A 20,541-nucleotide genomic window follows, 5' to 3' on the forward strand; every position below is an offset into this window, starting at 1 on the left:
AATACACGTTTACCTCCCTCAACACCACCTCTACATAAACACTAACGTTTCTTTGTATAGATAGAAAAAATTCTAGATTATTTCATGATGTCTCGCGTTGCTGGATGTCCTTATTATTTGTTTATCCCCCCCCTCGGCGGTGGGTGGGTCGGCCCAGCCCGTCGCCTTCCCTGCTCCGGAAGGGGCAGGGCTGTGAGGGGAGGAGGCCGGAGCGGGCGTTGGGCACGCGCGTGGGGCGGCCGCTGGCTGGGAGGGGCGCGCGCGGGCGGCTTCACCTCAGCGCCGCTGCCCTGCCCTGAACGCGCCTCGCCTCAGCGCCTCAGCACAGCCCGGCACGGCTCGGCTCAGCTCAGTACGGATCAGCACAGCCCGGCACGGCACGGTTCGGCACAGCACAACCCGGCCATGCCGCCCCCGCCGGGCCAAACCCAGCTCCCGGACTGGGACGGCTTAAAACTCCGCGTGCGGACCCTGATCGCCTCCCACCGCGTGATGATATTCAGCAAGAGCTACTGCCCCTACTGCAACCAGGTGAGGCGGCGGCCCCCGAGCCCCCTCGGCCTCTCCTTCAGGCTCGAAGGCCCAGGCCTTGGGCTTCTGAGGACTGAGTGAGGTCGCTGCGGGGATGCTGCTTCGTGGCAGGGCTCCTGTGGGGTTTGCGCTATGTTTTTGAGGTGCTGTGCCCGCCTTGACGCCCGGTGAGAGCAGGTTTTGTAGGGATTGAGGTGAGGTGAGGTCCGAGCTGGGGTTCTGGGTGATTTTTTATTTTTTTTTTTTCCTTTGCCACGTGAGCAAAGGGCAGCGGAGTGCGTGGGATGTGCGACACAGCGTGTGCCTTCCTCCGCTGCGGGACCTGCTGCTTCAAGGTCAGGGCGCTGGCAGGGCTGCTTTCCTGCCACAAGTGTGAGCGCCTCGTTTATACTCAGCTTGGTCGAAGCTGCGCCCTCACTTAACAGAAAGCTAAACTTTCTGTTGTTTTTGAAATCTGGAGGAGAAGGTTGACTCTAGGAAAATCATAAGTTCAAAATCCTAGTCATGAAGCATCTTTTCCCAAAAGAAGTCACTACTGCTGAGTTGTGATGAGATCTTCCCTAGCCCTGTTATGTGTGAATCACACAGGTTAGCTGTAACTGGTGAGCAAGAGTCATTAAAGAAATGTGGGATCTTCATTAGAATTCAGTGATACCAACAGGCTGTAGTCATAGCCTTCACCGATCTGGGTGTTCATAGGCAGTACGATTCCTGGATGTTTACAAACAGCATGTTGTGGAATGCTATTTAAACCTAATATTGCCATGTTTGATGTGGCCATGGTGGAAGAAACAGAAGTGGGATTGAGTTCTAATATGCTTTAATGGAGCTGACAACCTGGGAAGGTTCTCAGAAGCTGCACTCCTGTGTGTAGCTAGGCTTAGTTACAGTCCCTCTTGTGAGGGAGGACGTGTTTAGGCCTTGCTGTAGGAAACTTGAGTGAATGTATTCTGTCACATTTGCAACTTAATTGATGCTTTCAAAAATGGATGCTTCTCTGTGTAAGAGGACAGGACAAACCAATCAGTGTTGTCTTTTCTTGATGAGAATTGTTTGTTGATGGCTTCAGTGCTGTCCTTTGAGGAACAGTTAAAGTCATTCCTGTCTGTATTGTTCTGTGTGCTTGTAGTGATCGTGACTGGCCAACTGTTGACAAGTATGGCACTCAATCCAGTGGTTTTTGAGGTCCTAACATGGCATAGTCACTTTATAAAGTTTGCAACCTGTTCATTCGTCTCTTTTTGGCATTGTGGTGGGACTTGACTAACACAAGGAGCTTTAGGTAAAAATAGACTTGATTGTAGTCCAATAAGTAAATTCCAGAATAATGTTCTTTTCTTTGTTCAGAGTTTCTTCACTGGGCAAGATTATTGCTTTGAGGAAACATTCAGATCTGAGGAATGTAATCTTTATTGTCATGGAACAGAGAGGAACAATGTATGAAGTATGAGGACCCTCTCTCATAGCACTTTCTAGGAGGGAGAGTTAAAAGCCCTACTATGAATCTTTGAGGAACAGGTGATAAATTGGCAGGGAGTGGGAGATGAGGGAGAGAAGAACTGAATTCTGTTCTAGGCAGATTTCCTTGGTTTACTTTTCATTTTGGGGACAGGAGGGAAAGGTAATACAATGAAGAAAGCCAGTAGAAATATATATTGCAGGGAGACAATTATAAGAAAGCTTGAGAGAGAGGCCTCAGGAAAGGCATCAAGTGGTAAAACAAGTATCTCCAACAGTATGAGTTTTAACACCTCCCTATGAAGACTTAGAAAATAATGAAAGGAATGAGAGAACAATGGATAATGCAGTGTTCTTGCTAGCTGATTTAGTCTGCAGAATTAATGAAGTGGATATAATTTGAAGGAGAAGCTACAGCTTGGGTACTTAGCCTTTAATCACATAGTTCTGAGTTCTTAAAGACATAAGGGTATCAGTGCTGTGCAGCGTGTCTTCTTTCACCACAGATGGTTGTTAGCAATGTGCTTTTGGTAGGATTAATTGAAAAACCGGTGTACTTGAGCACTGGTGCTCCGTGTATTTGTGTTCTAAAAGGGCATAATTGGGTGTGTGGGAAGAATTCTTTGTTTCAAATGGCTGTAGCTGTGCTGGAAAAAAAAATAATCTGAAGGAAAACACAATCTTAGGAGTACTGCAAGTAATTTCTCTAAATAAATTAAGTAGTTGATTCTGTTTGTTCCATTTAGCAGCATGACTAGGCAATTGTGCAGTTCTTTCTGCAACTGCAATTTATTGTTCAATTGCTTTAGCCAGCAGTAGTGAGAAAGGGGTGGTGTTAGACTGACTTCCTTGTCACAACTAAATTTGACTGTTCTTTATTTTTTTGCCACCCTGAAACGATTAACTTACGGTAGAAATGTATAAAGAAAACATTTTTAGCATGAAAAATTGCAGAGTCTGAATGCTGTGATGTGTTGAAATAATTTTATGAGCAACAGCTGTAGCTCTATAGAAGCTGCCAGTTATTCTTGTTACATGTTATGCTATTACTGATGATTGTCTGTATCCACGGAAATGTCAGGTAAATTCATCTGTAGCTATTAAAGAGTGCTAGCTGATAGGTGAAACAGTAGACACGACATACTGTGTTACTTAACTTTGCTGTATGAAGCTTTGCATCTACTTAGCTTCCCTAATGACAGAAAGCATCTCCAGGAAGAGTTTTCTGAAGAAATTTGCCTAACGCTAAGTTTTGGAAAATCTGTCTAATGTTTAGTAATATCTAGAAGTCTTCCTAGTTTTTCCTTGTGAAAACGGGAAAGGCTCAACAGGGAAAGAAGGCCAGTGCAATGGTCAGAAGGCAAGTAAATGATTGGATTGAGGAACCATGCAACCTGATATCCTGGCTCTGATACTTACTGGAGAAATGACCTTTTTAGGACTGAGGAATAAAGAAGAAAACTTACCAGTGTGCCACTGAAGCTTCCAGCAGTGTGGCTCCAGAACTTGTTGACCCGAGTTTGTATTAATCTTATTGAGTTAAACGTTTTCAGTGGACAGTTGTCTCATTGGCTGGTCTAGTAGCTCTTTTTGGTCTCCTTTTTAATAGTGGCTGTTAAAATGTCAGGGGCGAGAAAGCTCTCCAATTTATATATTGCATGGAAGTTTATTTCTTGTTTCATAATTTCTTTTAGTAACTTCAGTTTTTGCCGTTTGTTGAATTCTTAGTAGTTCTCAGAAATCATTTCCTGTTTACTTTCTCTAGGTTACTCATGATTAGTGTGTTGTCTTTCTATTCTTCCTAATAATTTTCATTTCCAATCTGAAATCTTCTAGTCTCTCTTGCCTGCGTTGAAGATCTCAACTCTTCATATAGTTGTCATTTTTCTTTCTGCTTCACCACCGCTAACACATGCATATTCTGTTCATACAAGTATAAAGTGTCATAGCTACTTCTAATTGGGGTGCTGGTATTTATCTTTTTTTTTCCTTTACACCATATCTTCAGTGGAGAATAAATGTCACCTAAAGGCATTGTCTTACATCTGTCTTTTTCTTGATTATAATCCTTTCTTGTTTCAAAAGTATCCTGTCTTGTCCTCCACCCTGCTGGCTGATACTGCAATGTTCAAGCTGTAGAGCATTTTTTCATATATTTTTAAAAAAGCTGCTAATGAAATCTTGCATGTTACACCCTGCTGTCTTGCTGCAAACTAAAACAGCAGCCAAGTAGCTAATTTGGTGACTTCACATTCTTAGCGTACCACTTCATAGCAGCAATCCTCTTGAGCTTTGCTTTTTAGATCTTCTGTGGCATCTGGCTTGGGCTTTATAAAGAAGTTGCAGAGCTGGAGCAGTTCCACTGCTGTTTCCCTTCTGTTCAGTCTACAGCTATAGTCATCCCAGTAATCAAGCCTTATGGTAATGGTGAGTTTAGGACAAAAGCTTTTTGGGCCATGTAGATGGTTAGAGGGCTGGAGCAAAGGGTGTGTGAAGAAGAGATTGGCTTGTTCTGCTTCAAGAAGAGAAGGCTAAGGAGGGATTTTGTTGCCATCTTCAGCTACTGCGGAGCAGGTGATTATAGGGAAGACAGCCACACTCTTCTCAGAGCTGTAGAGTGAAAAGCCAAGTAAGGGACAATGTGTATATTTTGAAACAAGGAATATTCCAATGAGATAAAATGGAAATTCTTCACTATAGAGATGATCAAACATTGGAACAGCCCAGAGAGGTTGTGGTATCTCTGTCCTTGTAAATACTCAGAACTGGGTTAGGCAGTGCTTTGGCCAACATGATCGAACTTCACATTTGTCCCTGTTTGTGCAGGTGGTTGGATCAAATGACTTCCAAGGAGCTGTTCCAATTTCATTTAATTTGCAGCTGTAAAACTAATGTCATCAGTCATACATGCAGGGCTTATTGTAGTCTGCTACAATTGCTATATGATGTGGTAAGAAATGTGCCACGTTGTTAATACATAATACAAAACCTTTGTTTGAAGAAAGCTGGAACTCCAGTAGAAGACAGGAAGCAGTGAAATACCTGGCCTTTGTCATAGTAGCACTATGGATCACAGCAGCATTCTTTAAACACTTTAAACACTCCTTTATCATGTGTTTAACGTTTTTAAGGTTGTTAGATATGACTCAATTTAATGAATTGCCATCAATAAATCAGGGGTTCGTTGGAAAGCTGGTTGTAGAAGATTTTTTTTCTGAATTATCTATCGGCAGCTTAGTGAGTTTTATTGTTTAGACTTGATGCTCGCAAGGAGCACACAGATTTAGTGCTTCTTGTTAGAGCTGTTCATCCATCACGATGGTTATGATTAAAAGCAGATATTTTACCTAATGCCTTATGATATCTGTTTGCACAGGTAAGTCTGTCAAAGTGTATTTTGAAGGAATAAATGCTGCCAGCTGTAGTATTACTTGTGCCATGAGGTATGTCCTTGTCCCTCTGGAAGAACAGTTCATAATTTCCATGCTGCTAATTTACAAATGGATGTTACTGTAAAAATATTATTTCAAAAAGGCCACCTGATTTGAATCTGGTAATAATAGCAGCCTGTCCATTCAGAACTAGTATTACAAGAACACCCAGAAGCTGTTGGGGAGGAAAAAAAAATCTCAACTGAGTTGTCATTTAGGATGACTTTTCTTTTTAAGGCTAGGCTTGTACATAGAGGTTTTAGCTTGTTTGTTTCCATACTGGCTCTTGGGTACATGAAACATGTTTCTGGAACATGTTGTACTGATGTTGTGTCTGAGATATTTCATGGCAGTGCAGGGGACAAGCAGACTATTAATGACCAAGTATCATTAGACCCTTCTGTCTAGTGGGGAAGAATAGCAATTTAAAAGGTTAAAAATGTAACTTACATTCTGATACTAACTCTGTCAATATTTCACAAGGAGAATGTGAATGACTTTGTTTTACTAAGGCCAACAAGTTAGAACTACTCCTGCTTTATTCCAGAAGGCTAAGGCAGGTGTTGTTAAACAGCAAACCAAAAATCAGAGGTGGAGGAAAAAAAAAAAGTCTTGTCCCCAGCCTCAGTGTAGGAGAAGCAGTAGGTCAAATACTTTTGACGTGTACTTTGAAGCCACTCACTGATGAAGATTGTCTTCTATGTAGGCTATATGTTTCAGCATCTTGCTATTAGGAAAACTATTTCCTGAGGTCTCATCTCAATCTCTTGATGCAGTTCAAGCCCATTAGTTATTGCATCCATCACCACTTTTCTTCTTCCTTATGGCAGTCAATTATTTATCGAAACGGCCATTTTTCCACATCTTTTCTTTAAGTTGAAATCAGCTCATTGTCTTCTTAGTCAGAATAATTGTTCTCCACTTGTTCTAAATATTTTCTGAGGTGCAGTGAACAAAACTGAATGTGGGCAGGGCAGCAGGTAGACATGAGCTGTCCCAGTGCTGAGTACACCTGGAGAGTCATTCTTGTTGTGGCTTTTTTATAATGCAATGTTTTTATTTTGTTTTGCATGTGCTCATCAGTGTTTTGTTTTGCAAGTTATCCTCTGCTCCCTGCTCTTCTGCCTTTCCTTAGTATTATCAAGGAATCTGGCTGCTGCATTCTCTCTCTTGATGATATAATGCGTAGCAGTTACTGTCATGGGCATTTTTTTGTCTGTCAGGGGATGGAGAGATCTACAGCTAAGCCAATTGTATAAAGAAACTGTCTCATAAGGTCAGTAAGACTTGTAATAGAAGATTGCTCAGATGTGGGATACTTAATCTGAATGCTGTTTAATACTCTGGCTTTAAATAAGGACAGTGCAAAATGTAGCAGTAGTGCCAAACTTTATCAGAAACATCTACTGGCACTCAAAGAATTATAAATGAGACTTAGAAGTCCTTACATGCTCATATAATTGAGACTTAAGTTCTTACATCCAACGATTAGGTCTTACCCTGAACTGTGCATCAGATCTTGTGAAAGCTTTGCCTTGGCAGTCTGCCTGTGTACAAAAACACTGTGTCCCTTCCTGTTGCAGGTGAAAGAACTCTTCAGCTCCATGGGTGTAGAGTACTATGCTTTAGAACTGGATGTAACAGGTAAGTAGCAGAAAGGAAACCTACCAGGTGTTGCTTCATGCAGCTAAAAAATCAGTGACTGTGCATGACTACAAGCTCTCTTGAACTAACTGAAAGTAATAAAAAGCAATTAAAATCAGTTTTAATGCGTACAGAGATAAAAGACCGGTTAGCCTTCAGTGTGGATTTTAATGGAGGATGTGTTTTTAATGTAACTGAAGGCTTTGACTCTCTGTGCAAACTGTCAACTGAGAGGATGTGAGATCAGATTTCTCCATCAGAAGTTTTGTCTTTCAGGAAAAAAAAACACAGTACTTTTCTACCTTCTCAGTTTCTTTTGTGGCTTTAGATGAATTGTTAATGTTTGACGTGGTATAAGAGTGACCTTTATGGGGGACATTGCTGAGTCATGGGAAAGAACAGTGAATTCCAGTATCTTGACTGTTGCCAGTTTTTTTTTTTTTTTTTTTTCCTAAAGCCCAAGTTGCTTTAGTTTCACTACAAATATAGTACTGTGTGCTTTCCATTACGTATACATAATGAGTGTAGTGTTAAGAACAAATAGTTTCTAGCTATTCTAATTCTCACTAAGCTCTTCACCACACCACTGGTAAACTGTTGATTGCGTGTCATCACCCACTGTTTTTTTTCTCTATATACAGAGACAAAACTTAGTTTCTAATGCTTTTTTAATGTGTTTGTGCTTAAGCTATGTTTGGAGGGAAAATATACATAATTAGTAATCTGAAGTATCTCTTTGTACTTATTTTTTTTTACTTTTAAAATGGAGATACTATGAACTAGTTATAGTTTAAGATGCACATAATACAGCTCTCAGTATTTTTCTTTTTTTCTGGAATTACTTCTCATTAAGAATACTTTTTCTTTGCAATTGCTATAATCACTGATGCTAAATAGATATGGTCTTGGAGTAAAAAGATTTTAAAATAGTTGTGTAATGTACCTGTTGCATTTATTTTTAGCTGATGGACCCAGTATTCAGCAAGTACTAGCAGAGCTAACTAATCAGAGGACAGTGCCTAACGTATTTGTGAATGGAAAGCACGTAGGTGGCTGTGATGCAACTTACAAGGTAACTTGTCTTTAAAAATCAACTGGAGGTAAACAAGACTATGGGGGGGAGTGTTAGATCAAGCCATTTTTCTTGTGTTTTTACTGCCTAGTTTGTTAGTGAATTAACTCCTATGTTTGTTACAAGTATACAAGCATTTTTCTTGAATCTGTCAGTAAGATAGGCTCTGGAACTTCTAGACTGTTCTTAGAAAGTTTGTGTAGTACTCAATCCAAGCTGTATGATTGAGGAAATAGACAATCTGTTTGTTTGTTTTTTTTTTTAATTTGCTGTTTGATTCTTAGTGCCTTTTCTGTGACATAAAGGCTGTTATGCAAGTAAAATGTGAAACACATTTGAATCTTTTCCAGGACCATGATCTTCACAACCACAGAATTACTTTAGGAACCCCCCACTTTCAATGCAGCCTCAACTAGATCAGGTTGCTTGGAGTCTCTGGCCATTCAGATCCTGAAATTGAGGAACAGCTCTATCTTCTGTTAAGATATTGTAGGGAGATGTAAGACTGGATGATCTACATCAGAAAAGGCAATGTAATTCAGTCTTTACTTAAAATCAATTCAAACGTGTTTCTACAGGCTTATCAGAATGGAACACTGCAGAAACTTCTTGGGGATGTCAAAGATGTGGAAACCTATGATTATGACCTCATTATTATTGGTGGTGGCTCAGGTGGACTTGCTTGTTCCAAGGTATGACACGAAGAACAGGTTCTATATGAAACTTCTTGAAAAATTAGTCTTCATATTAATCACAGTAGAATTAAAATAATCTATATTTTCATGATTATTAGCGTTCAACTTGCTAATGAATCAGTAGTGGTTCTAGTAGTGTGCTTACTCAAAAGATCACAGTCTGTATAGAGTAGTTTCAAGCCAATGCCTAGTCAGGTCATCTAATAATAGGCTTTAGGTTCCTGGCTGAGGGTGGAACCAAAAGCTTTTTAAGTATCTCCTCTTCATGTGTAGTGTACAGGCACTTGAACACATCCAAACAGTAATCTAGAAATGTACAGGCTATTCTTGAAGTATTTCTGTTTAGGATCCAGGACTACCAACAGTGTAAAATGAAAAGCTTTCAGCTGTTATCTCAAGAAACTTCCTCATGCTTTATTGCTTCTTCTAGCTGCTTTTGCAGAAATGGTAATAGAGATTATGTACTTCTTACACAATCAGCTGTTGTTCAGAATGCCTCAGGACCTGAGATGCGGATTCAGTTTTCTCTTCTACATGAGGGATTTGAACCCACAATTCCTACCTCTCAGCTAGCTATCCTAACCATCAGTTTATGGTTTGGCCATGGTGAGGTTACTCTTGGCAACATTGCTGATTGCTCTACAATGCAGTTAAGCATGCGGCTATAACTAGATCAATATAAAAACAGCAGAGAAGGTGATACAGCTTCATATTTTATTCTAGTTTGTGGGAGAAGGTGTGAGTTCTTTTCTTTCACCAGAACTGCCTATACCCTCTACTAACACACTCTACTCTGCACCACAACTCCGTATGGACAGTCTCCTTCATTAGTTATTTTCAGAATGCTTCAGGTCTTTCTTCGAAGTGCCTTCTGAGACGTGAATTGTAACATTAGTGATAATCACCAACCTGTTTAGAGTGGGACAGTTTGAGTATTCATCGAATACAAAATAACTGGCTAATTTTAAACCTTGTTTGATCCAGGATCTCAACAACCGTGCAGGAGTTCTTAAACAGATTTGAGGCACCTAAAGACTTGATCCAAGCCCTTAAAATATGAAACAGCGAGTAGATTCAGTCAAGTATCTGGTCATTCCTTGTGTATAAGATTATTCAGATTGCAATGGACATTAGATTGACGTCCAGACAAAGCTCCTGCTCCAAGCAGGGTCAACTGTGAGGTCAGACAAGGTTATGTATTTTTGCTTAGTGGAGGAGGTAGAAGAGGCATGTATTAATGAGACTAGTAAATGAGCCTGCTATTATTCCTGAGTATATCATGACTGTAAAAGAGCAGAAAAGCTTTTCTTTGCTGAGAAGTTCATCGATGCTGACATTTTTTACAGGAAGCTGCTACCTTGGGAAAGAAAGTAATGGTGTTAGATTATGTTGTTCCAACGCCTCTTGGAACCTCCTGGGGTAAGTTTCTGTTAACTTGTATTTGATGGTGCTTGAGTGCCAGTCATACTTACTACTTTGTTAGATATTACAGATTTGTATCCTTAGAAATTAGGGCAGAATTACTGTAATTCTGGAACACGTAACAAAGATGTTGCTTTTCTGGACAGTTATTTCTGTTTTGTGTATTTTTACATTTGAAAAAGAACTGAGAATTCATTCTAATTCTGTTCACTTTAATACTGTAGCCGAATACCATGTGTGCATGTGTTCATTTTCTTGTGTTTGTTTTATTATGCACTTTAGTTCATCTAGTTCTACTTCAAGGACAACTGATCTAGGTTATGTGACTATAGCTGTCCATGCCTCACCTCTTCATACCTTTTCATAATTAGGCAGCTACTGTCTGACCTAATTAATGTTATTGGCAATTGAGAATGAGTAAGGTATTTCACTGGTCAAACTTTGAGTCAAGCTTTGAATGTGCTCTTAGAGCTAAAACTTCAATCATTATGGCTAAAACTTTGATCAAATACATATTTCATATTCTACAGATAGATGATACTAAATTTTAGGAACTCTGCCATTCTTACTTGCTGATCAAACTAAAATACGAAGCACTCTGTAAGTAACTATCCTCTGTGTTTGACATCACATGGTACCGTTCTTGGCCTGATGAGTCAAAGTTCACTGTATTTTAAAATGTCTAACAGCAGAAATTCCATGTTACAGCAAGCATCAACAACTGATCTATGGGTGGCTATGTAAAGCACATAATAGCAGAAGCATGTTCTGTTCATGTGGGCAATACAATAACATATTTCTTTCCATCTTAGGTCTTGGTGGCACCTGTGTAAATGTAGGTTGTATTCCAAAGAAGCTAATGCATCAAGCAGCACTTCTGGGACAGGCACTCAAAGATTCAAGGAAATATGGCTGGCAATATGAAGAACAAGGTTAGTAAGAACAGAGGACAGACAAGGCAGCCTACAGATGACAGACAGTAGAGATGGTTCTTGGACTTCAGACTTAGTAAATAAAGGCAGAGTTCCATAGTTTTCATAAGGGAATCAGAAGCATTTCTCCTTTTTGAGTCATACATGGAATCTGAAATAAATGGATTAACTTTTAGAATGGGTTTATTTCAGGTAATAACAAGTCAGGTAAGTGCACCATAGTAACACATGACTTTAATAAGTATCCTAATTACTGATGACAATGATGGCTACTTAGCATGATGTACAATAAATAAGACAAGTTTTTCTTCAAGGGTTTGTTGTGCTTTGTTTTCTAAAATATGAAATTAATGGCTTGTTTCAGTTAAACACAACTGGGAGATCATGGTAGAAGCAATTCAAAACTACATTGGTTCTTTAAACTGGGGTTATCGATTGTCCTTAAGGGAGAAATCTGTGACATACCTAAATTCTTACGGAGAATTCGTTGAACCACACAAAATTAAGGTATGTGCTGTGTTGAAACATCTTATTCACCTGAGAGAGAACTTGTATTCTAAAGCTGCCTTTTAAAATCCATCAAGGAAAAGGCTTCATGTTAACACTGCCAACTTAAGTCAGCCTAAGTTAAAAGAAGTCATTTCAGAAATAAGTTCGTGAAATTAATATTGTGCTTTATTACGTGTCACAGTATTTGCAAACCTACTAACTGTTACATAAGAGTAATGCAGATTCCGGTAAACTTAAGTCTTGCATGAGATGGTCTTAGTTGCTAATGTCATGACAAAGGTCAGCAAACTGAGCCAAAAGCAAACAAACAAAATAACATATAACACAAAACCTTCAACTGTAGCAATATGCCACTTGGAAACTCTTCATACTAAAGCACACAAACTAGAAATCAAATTTGGATTAAGCACTTGCATAACACTGCTGATAGAACCTTATGCTGTATCAGCATAAGAATTAAACTGCCAGTTTTGCAAGACAAAGCATGTGCTGGTAATCCTGCTGTGAGTGATAGCAGTGTAGCAAGGTTAACTTAGAAGAATTGCATTTTGAAGACAACTGCTTGGTTCAGTGGCTGCAATTTTCTGTTCTTGATATGAGCTTATGAAAGTTGAATTAAATGTCTTTCAAACCAAGAGACTAATGGTGAGGAGATGATATGCTTTACATACCTCATGTACCAACTATTTCTGTCCGCATATACAGGTCATTTGCTTAACAGTGTCCTTAGCATTATAAATGAATTAGAACAGAGACTTTAAGATCTAGGTTGTACTAGGGGGAGTTTAACTTTATCTGTTTTGGCAAATAACTAAAGTGCATGAATGAAGGTTTTAAATTATTTTAGGTACTCTAACCTAAAAGGATAGAGATTAGCCTACCAGTCTGTAATTTAAACGAGTTATTCTTACGTGATCTGCATGGGATCTGTAAATGTATTAGGCTTTATTTGAAGCTAGCACTTAAGAATTAAGCATATCAACAGTGCTTATAGGTGAGGATTATGTAGTTTTTAATTTGTTGTAATACCTGTTCCTGTGATAAAGACTTTTAACTCTGTCTATGTAACAGGCAACTAATAGAAAAGGACAAGTAACCTATCACACCGCAGAGACTTTTGTCCTGGCAACAGGAGAAAGGCCTAGATATCTTGGTATCCCTGGAGATAAAGAATATTGTATTACAAGGTGAGATGAAAAGGCATAATAGACTGAATTTTGTCTGCTCCGGTGTTTGCAAAGACAAGTCTGTCTTCAAAGAACCTTGTAACCTATACTTCTCTTTTTAGTGATGACCTCTTCTCCCTGCCTTATTGTCCTGGCAAAACGCTAATTGTGGGTGCTTCCTATGTGGCGCTGGAGTGTGCAGGATTTCTTGCTGGTCTAGGTCTAGATGTCACAGTAATGGTGCGTTCCATACTTCTTCGGGGCTTTGACCAAGAAATGGCAGAAAAAATAGGTGCCCACATGGAAACACATGGTGTAACATTCATCAGAAAGTGTATACCTACTCAGGCAAGTGCTTCCTAAGCTTTCTTCTCTCTACATTAAATTACTGTAAACAGCATAGCTAGGATGCATGTGCTTTCTGGGAAGGTTTTGGTATTGTACAAGAATAAATGTTTTATGAGACTAAGCTTTTTTTTTTTTTTTACTGTTGAATAACAATAGGTCAAAGTTTGAAGTGCTAATGCAAGAATTCTGCTGTTTGAGGTCATTCTAAGCTTACAAATATTTATACAGGTTGAAAAGTTGGAGGATGGCACGCCTGGAAGACTAAAAGTGACAGCACAGTTTACTGAGGGACCAGAAACTTTTGTGGGAGAATATAACACTGTAAGCATTTCTGGATTTAAAATAACTGAATGTGGCAATACTATGGATATGTATTAAAATACCTTAACAGCTGTTCAGGAGAAAAGTAAAGTCTTGCTTGGAAAATTATTTATGTAACTTGCTAGCAGGAAAAAAAAAAGGCGAAAATTAAATATTCGTCTTCAGTTGTGACCTGTCAGCAGAACAGGTGAAACTTCTCATGCTTGGAATTTGGTTCTGGTGAACAGTGTTGTTTCTGTGTTGTTCTGCTACTAACATGTTGCTGTTTGTTGCATCTCTGAAATAAGTTGTGCTTGGAGGAGACTGAGCAGCGGGTAGCTCCTCTTTCCAATTTTTTTTGTTTGTTTTGAGAAGTCAATTCAGTCATGTATGCTTTAAAGCTTTTTCAGAAATAAAAAAGTAAAACATAATCAGCATTACAATTCCTTGTGTAAAATTACTGGGTGTAATTTTATTTTTTAGGTTTTGATAGCTATTGGTCGTGATGCATGTACCAGAAGTATTGGTTTAGAGACGATTGGTGTCAAAATCAATGAGAAGTGAGTATTCCTCAACTCCCCTAAGCCACTTATTTTATTTTTTTTAAAACTTTTTAACAATCTATGCTACTGATGCTTTTTTTTCAACCCATACTTTTAAAGGTTCACTTAATTGCCTTGTTTAACATCTCCTGAATTTGAGTACAATTTCAATTTCAAGGGACTTAATTTCTTAAATATTTATTCAATGGAAGAATTATTCTACTACTTACTTGTTGGCCACTGTACTCAAGGAATACGTTTATTTACTTAGATTTTATACATACTAACTTTTAACGCATTCCTCTAGTTTTAGTGTATATTTCATTATTTCTTGAAGGCTGTTCCACCTAAGAGAGCTTGAACTGTGATTTGACAGGAATCTCAGTACATCTGTAAAGTTTTTTTTTTGCCTAATAGGCTTGTAAGTCTGATGCTGTGGTCCTGGAAATCATGCAAGTCAATCTGAGCATCTAAAAAAGGAGTAAGCTACTCACTACAGATTTCTTTTTAATTTTTTCTCCCCAGTGTCAGTGCAAAGCTGGTGCAAAGAAAAAGGCAGGATTATGTAGATCAGGCAATAGAATTAGAATCAACTTGCAGCAGCTAGCAACTTATTAAACCAACTCACTTATACATGTGAGTGATGATGCAGCTTTTTTCCCCCATAGGGAAAAATGTAAATTGCAAGCTGTATAATATTAAAATAAAAGATCAAAAGTCCAAAGATGCCTGACTAACTTCATTGTCATCAGACTTCTGTTGTTGCTGGAGACAAAACTGTCCCATTGAATCTTAACTTCACCCGTGTGTCAGAAACCAATGCCTTGAAGAACTTGCAACTGAACTAAAATGGCATAAGCATACTTCATAAAATACGCTGAGTGGTTAAACTAACATCTTTGTAGCAGAACATATCCAATTTGGTTTTTGCTGAGCTCTGAGGAAGGTCATGATACTGAACTCTGTTTTATTTTCTGTTTGTTTTAAAGGAATGGGAAAATACCTGTAAATGAAGAAGAACAAACCAATGTGCCTTATGTTTATGCTATTGGGGATATCTTGGAGGGAAAGCTTGAACTTACTCCAGTTGCAATTCAAGCAGGGAAACTCCTAGCCCGCAGGCTCTATGGTGGTAGTTCCACAAAGGTAAAGGTGTAAGAACACAATTTTAATTTACTTCTATGTTTTTTTCCTCAGAATTGCAGTAACACAAGTTGTTCATATGACTGGGGGCACTGCAAGTGTTCTGCAAACATAAGACTGGGTTAATAAAATTCTTCCTACGATCTACCATGTAGAACTTGCACAGTCTAAATATAAACTTTGTTGTTTTTTTTTCAGTGTGATTATATCAATGTACCAACAACAGTGTTTACTCCCTTAGAGTATGGCAGCTGTGGGCTAGCTGAAGAGAAAGCCATAGAAAAATATGGAAAGCAAAATTTGGAGGTGAGAGCACTCAGGACTTGTTTAACTTGTAGCTTGAGATTTTTTGTGCACCTAGATTACCTAGACAGCCCTTTGATCATAGAAAAATCTGAGTAACAAGTTAATGGATTGCCAAAAATATAGGACTTGACTTGATAAGGTTAGAATTCTACATAGCTATTTCTGCACTTCTGAGAATCATTTGAATTCAGGAAGCCAAAATTAGGTTTCAAAACTGTGGGTAGCTCTTTTGTTGTAGCAAAGTAAATATTCTTATGGCTGAAGTATACCAAACACTTGGGATTGTCTATTTTCCACTTGTTCACTGTACCTGAATTGGGAATTAAATTCTTCCTGACCTTTACTTAGGACTATGGGAAGTATCAACCACAACTTGTTTGTTTTATGGTAATTTGCAGCTTCTGCACTTCTCTGAAGACAACTTCAAGAGAGTTGTTTGCATGCCTTGTATTTAACTCCTTTGTCTTTCAAATATACTTGGCATTATTTAGTTTTTGCTTTAATTGCTTTGCAGAATAGGATTAAATAAATAGTAACTAGAAATTAAACATGCACTACTAAAGAGTTTCTCTCATTGAAAATAATCATAAGATGCTGTCTTTTAAACAATTAAAACAGCTACAGCTTTAATTGGGACACGTTTTAAGTGTTTCTCTACTAACTTTTGGAATATGGACTGCTAGGATGGGGGTGGCAGATGCTGAGAGGAAAGCACTGTTGTTTAATATGCTACAACAGTCCAGTGAGTTAAATGTCAAACCATCTATTTGTAAATACAGATTAAAAAACTAGAATTGTCTGACTGAATTAATTCATCAAACTGTTATGCTTCTTTCTTGTTATCCTCCCAGGTTTATCACAGTTTATTCTGGCCACTTGAATGGACAGTACCAGGCCGAGATAACAATACTTGTTATGCAAAGATTATCTGTGCTAAACACGACAATGTAAGTAGCAAGCCAGAATGTATGTGTCAAGTGTATTAATGAATATTTTTTATTTAGACAAGCCGAAAGACAGAATATCTGGCCTGCCGTAGACTAGCTCTATCTGCTGTTAACATAAGCATTAGTTTAAGAGGTTCAATCAATTTGGAAAGAGCTGATTGTTTGATTTTGTATAACAGTTGTTTGAGCAAGTGATAGCTTTATAGGTTTATGAAACTTCATCCTGAGTCTCTATTAAAGGATAAAGTTGTGAAGTTCTCCAGGGTTTTTCCAAGGGCTGTTGAACTATTATATATCTACAGTCTTCCCTTAGTCTTCTGGACCATCGTGTTTTTTTGCTTTGGACTTTTTGCAATGTGCAGAGATTTGTATGTTTAACAGGAACTTGGAAAACGTTGTTGATCCTAGAACCTCAGTGATAAGAAACTGTTATTTCTAGAGATCAGTGAGTTTTGTTTCAAAAACAAGTGCCAATGCTGTCTGTTATCTGTCCCAAAAACTAGGAGAACAGATGTACAAAGGAAGAATTTAGAGTGTAAAATCACTTTGGAGACAAGGAATGATATGATGAAATAGCTTGGCTGTCGAACTAAAGAGGAAATAAACTCACTCTTCCTTATTACCCTGCCAATGCCTTTTTCAAAGACTGCAGAAAGGCACAAAGTTCTGCTGTTAGTGGAGACTGACTGCAAGAACGCCAAGTGAAAAGATCACAGTGGAGGGGAAGATTTTCTTTAGATTTCTATGCAAAGCTTTTTCTAGCATGCTTAAGTGATAGGGGAAATGTCAAGTAAATAGTGTCTTTGGTTCTCTGTGTTGTAAGGAATTTGTATCCTGTCTTGCAAATTATGGTCAGACCAGGGCTAGGGCTTTTCTGAAGGTATTGGGATGTCTAGGGAAAATGTTTTAAACCATTGTTTGTATTTCTCTTAATAAATCAATTCATCAGGCAAATTAAAACAGACCACACCATTTTTATCTCATTCTTACAGGCTACTCCCATCACTGTAGATTTTGCTACACAGATAGCTTGCTCAAAATTCAAACCTAGGGTGTTTTAACAAGATTGACCTGCTTGTATAGCATATAATTTTAGGGGTAGTGGGAGTTATGTACATGAGCTTTTATTAAACTTTACCTACTTTACTCATTGTTGTTTTTCTGCACCCTTAAAGAACCGTGTGGTAGGATTTCATGTTCTTGGACCTAATGCTGGTGAAGTTACCCAGGGTTTTGCTGCTGCAATAAAATGTGGTCTCACCAAAGAATTACTAGATGAAACAATTGGTATCCATCCAACTTGTGCAGAGGTAAGAGGGTGAGGGGGAAGCTTGTTCTTAAAACCTGCTTTAAAAATAAAAATACATGCAAGAAAATAATACTGAAGTGCATTCTATACTGAGATTTATTTAGTACTCGCTTAACTTCTGGCTACAAGATGTTAGCACATGACAGGAAACGTATGTTAACTGTGCACTGCAACTTGTTTTCCACCATAATAGTTCATGGAAATCTAGTATTGTTACTTCACAAGAGCAGACCAAATAGCTACATAGATGATACAGAGCAACAGTAAATAAGCTGTTTTGGTGTCTTACAGGTGTTCACTACAATGGATATTACAAAATCGTCAGGACAAGACATCACTCAACGGGGCTGCTGAGGTTAAACCTGCTGTCTTACATGTTTTCATGTTGTACACGCTTGGTTCTGTGGAAGCCCTAATACATCCAACTGCTTTGGGGCAAACTAAACATTTGCATCAGTACCACTGCGTGTAGTGCAGTAGGGAGTGGTGCTTTTGAGAGGCTTCCTCAGTGAATAGCGTTGCAAATGGAAACAGTAATACAGCAGGGAAATCTTGAACAGTGAATCCTGACTTTGCTTGGAATTGGCACTAACGTGCTTTTATGATGTTATGGCTCGGAACCTTATTGTGAGGTGAGCTATGACTGATGGCTGCCATGCAAGGTTGGAGATCTCTTCGTCCAGTCAGATGACTGAACTCCTCCTGAAGGAAATTCTTAAGTTGCACAAATTTAAGCTGACACTTCAAGGCTTCAGTATCTTGTATAAATGCCTGAGGTAGAAGACAAATATGTAACTGAATGATTCTTGCCAACAGTTTACAGTTGACTGATTTATTTCTTTTGATGCATTTTACTTTACTTAATTGTATATCCAGTTATGGCAAGATGGCACAAATTGTATGCAAATGATGAGCAGTGCGATTCAAGTACTTGTATCACACTTCAAGTCTAAAACTTTGAAGTAATCTAGGACATTGCTGCTGTTCATTCATAGTTGTTTGACCTCAGGTGACAGTGTCTCTAAGATGAAAAATTGAATGGTAGGAATTTTGTGTGTCAGTGTGTCAGGGTTGAAGAGCATAAATGCAAGACCTTGTCAATTTGGTCTTGCTGTTTATGGCTATATTTAGAGCTTATAGTCTCATTTGATGTCAGCTCTAGTGTAAGACATCACAGAACTCAGAAACTGTAAGTTCGTACTCTTATATAGAGTATTGAAGTTTGGAAGGAAAAATTTCAGAGCAATCTGTCCCACTAATGTTGTAGGTGCCTGCCAATGGTGGTAATTACAGAGAATGTCTCTTTTGACTGTGTTGCAGCAGAGAACAATGACTTGGTGTGTTGTCATGCTTTGTGTTGTGTTGTGTACAGTCAGTCCTCTGAAGCTTTCTTCCACCAATGGCATGCTGCTCTGGGGGAATTATGTTTGAATTTGGCTCTTAGTTTTGTCCAAAAATATGTTTTGAAAGACTTTTTGAACACTGTATGATAGTAAATAAACAGTTTTTAACTATTTAATCTATGATGTACCATGGAATTTGAAGTTCAATAAACAACATATACAGCACTGTTGTCTGACCATGATTTACATCATTGCATACTTAAGAAATCTTACTGTGTTTCAATTAAATTGTTCCACATGCAATACTAAAGCCTCCATAGACCTTTGCATGCTGTAATCTCTCAAATGAGGAAGCAAATTATCTTGCCAAATTTGGGGCATGCTCCAGAAATTTAACACTTGTGCATGCAGGTTTCTCTGTTCAGACTGAGAAAGCAGTTTAATACCATTTCTTGGTAATCCAGAAAGTCTCATTTATATATGTTAGTGTTTAACTGCAACATAGCTGAAGGTACTCACGAGACTCTGACTAGGCTTCTAGCACCAAGTCTTGCTGGTATTTTGCTTTGGGGTTTTGCTGTGGATGCCTAGCAGTAATCTAAAGTAGTTTCACTTGGCAGTAGGGACACTTACTCTACTTCTGCTGTTGCTGTGCCTCAAAGCTCTGGGGAATTCATTGTTCCAGTCTCACAGAAATACTAGCTAGAGCCACCTGCTTGCTATCTTCTACAGCAGCATCTTTAAGAGCAGTATTGCCAAAATCCATCATGCCTGAAAGTTTGCCTTTTTTAATAGTTCAGATATTGTAGTTTGAAGTAAAGAAGATAAAATAATGTAGAAGTGACAGTGTAGAAGTCTATAAGCTGAAGTGGGTGATCCAGAGGTTCATCTGAGCCGTTTCAAAAAGTGAGTAGAGATCAGGATGGACTGCTAGGAACAAGTAACACATTGTGGACTTGGCACTGTATAAATAGCAGAATTGAAATTTAGTAAGCCAAAAGGCAGTCAAATGGCTTTATACCATGAGCAACTGTCAGGAAATGGACAAGTTTAACTTGTGTAGTCTTCTTATAGAGCAGGTGTGGAAGGAAGCGTTAAGCCAATGAACAGCAACTTCCTGAATTTACTATTAAGTAAGAGCACTAATTGAGTTTTATTTCATACTCAGATTTGTTTTACAGGTTCAAGTTAATTGATCAATAATTACTGCTTGCATATCAGTAACAACGTACTAATGGTATATGTTCCTTGTCAAACTTGTCCAGGCTCTCAGCTCTTTCTAAATGATACTTCACATGCATCAAGTGCTCTGTACAGTTAGTCTTTAAGTTTAAAACTCAGCAGTTAAAATATACAAAAATTAGTTAACAGCAAAAGCAGTATTTTAAATGAATGTGTTTGTTTCACTAGGCTGGCATGTAAAGTAGAAGGTGCCATGACAA

At 38.5% G+C, this 20,541-nt stretch overlaps 1 protein-coding gene across 1 annotated transcript; it reads left to right on the top strand.

The window, feature by feature from the left end:
- Positions 1-234: 234 nt before the first annotated feature.
- Positions 235-19,324, top strand: TXNRD3 (thioredoxin reductase 3). Its single transcript, XM_032194035.1, has 16 exons — positions 235-531; positions 7,004-7,064; positions 8,027-8,136; positions 8,715-8,828; positions 10,178-10,250; positions 11,066-11,185; positions 11,550-11,692; positions 12,767-12,882; positions 12,984-13,209; positions 13,438-13,530; positions 13,993-14,069; positions 15,041-15,197; positions 15,393-15,500; positions 16,352-16,447; positions 17,623-17,757; positions 18,048-19,324. Exons 1-16 carry the CDS (start codon positions 406-408, stop codon positions 18,108-18,110), a joined length of 1,818 nt encoding a protein of 605 aa, XP_032049926.1. The 5' UTR covers positions 235-405; the 3' UTR covers positions 18,111-19,324.
- The last annotated feature ends 1,217 nt before the right edge of the window (positions 19,325-20,541 follow it).

Source organism: Aythya fuligula, chromosome 10 (assembly GCF_009819795.1).
Source record: "Aythya fuligula isolate bAytFul2 chromosome 10, bAytFul2.pri, whole genome shotgun sequence".
In the NCBI taxonomy this organism is placed as follows: Eukaryota; Metazoa; Chordata; class Aves; order Anseriformes; family Anatidae; genus Aythya; species Aythya fuligula.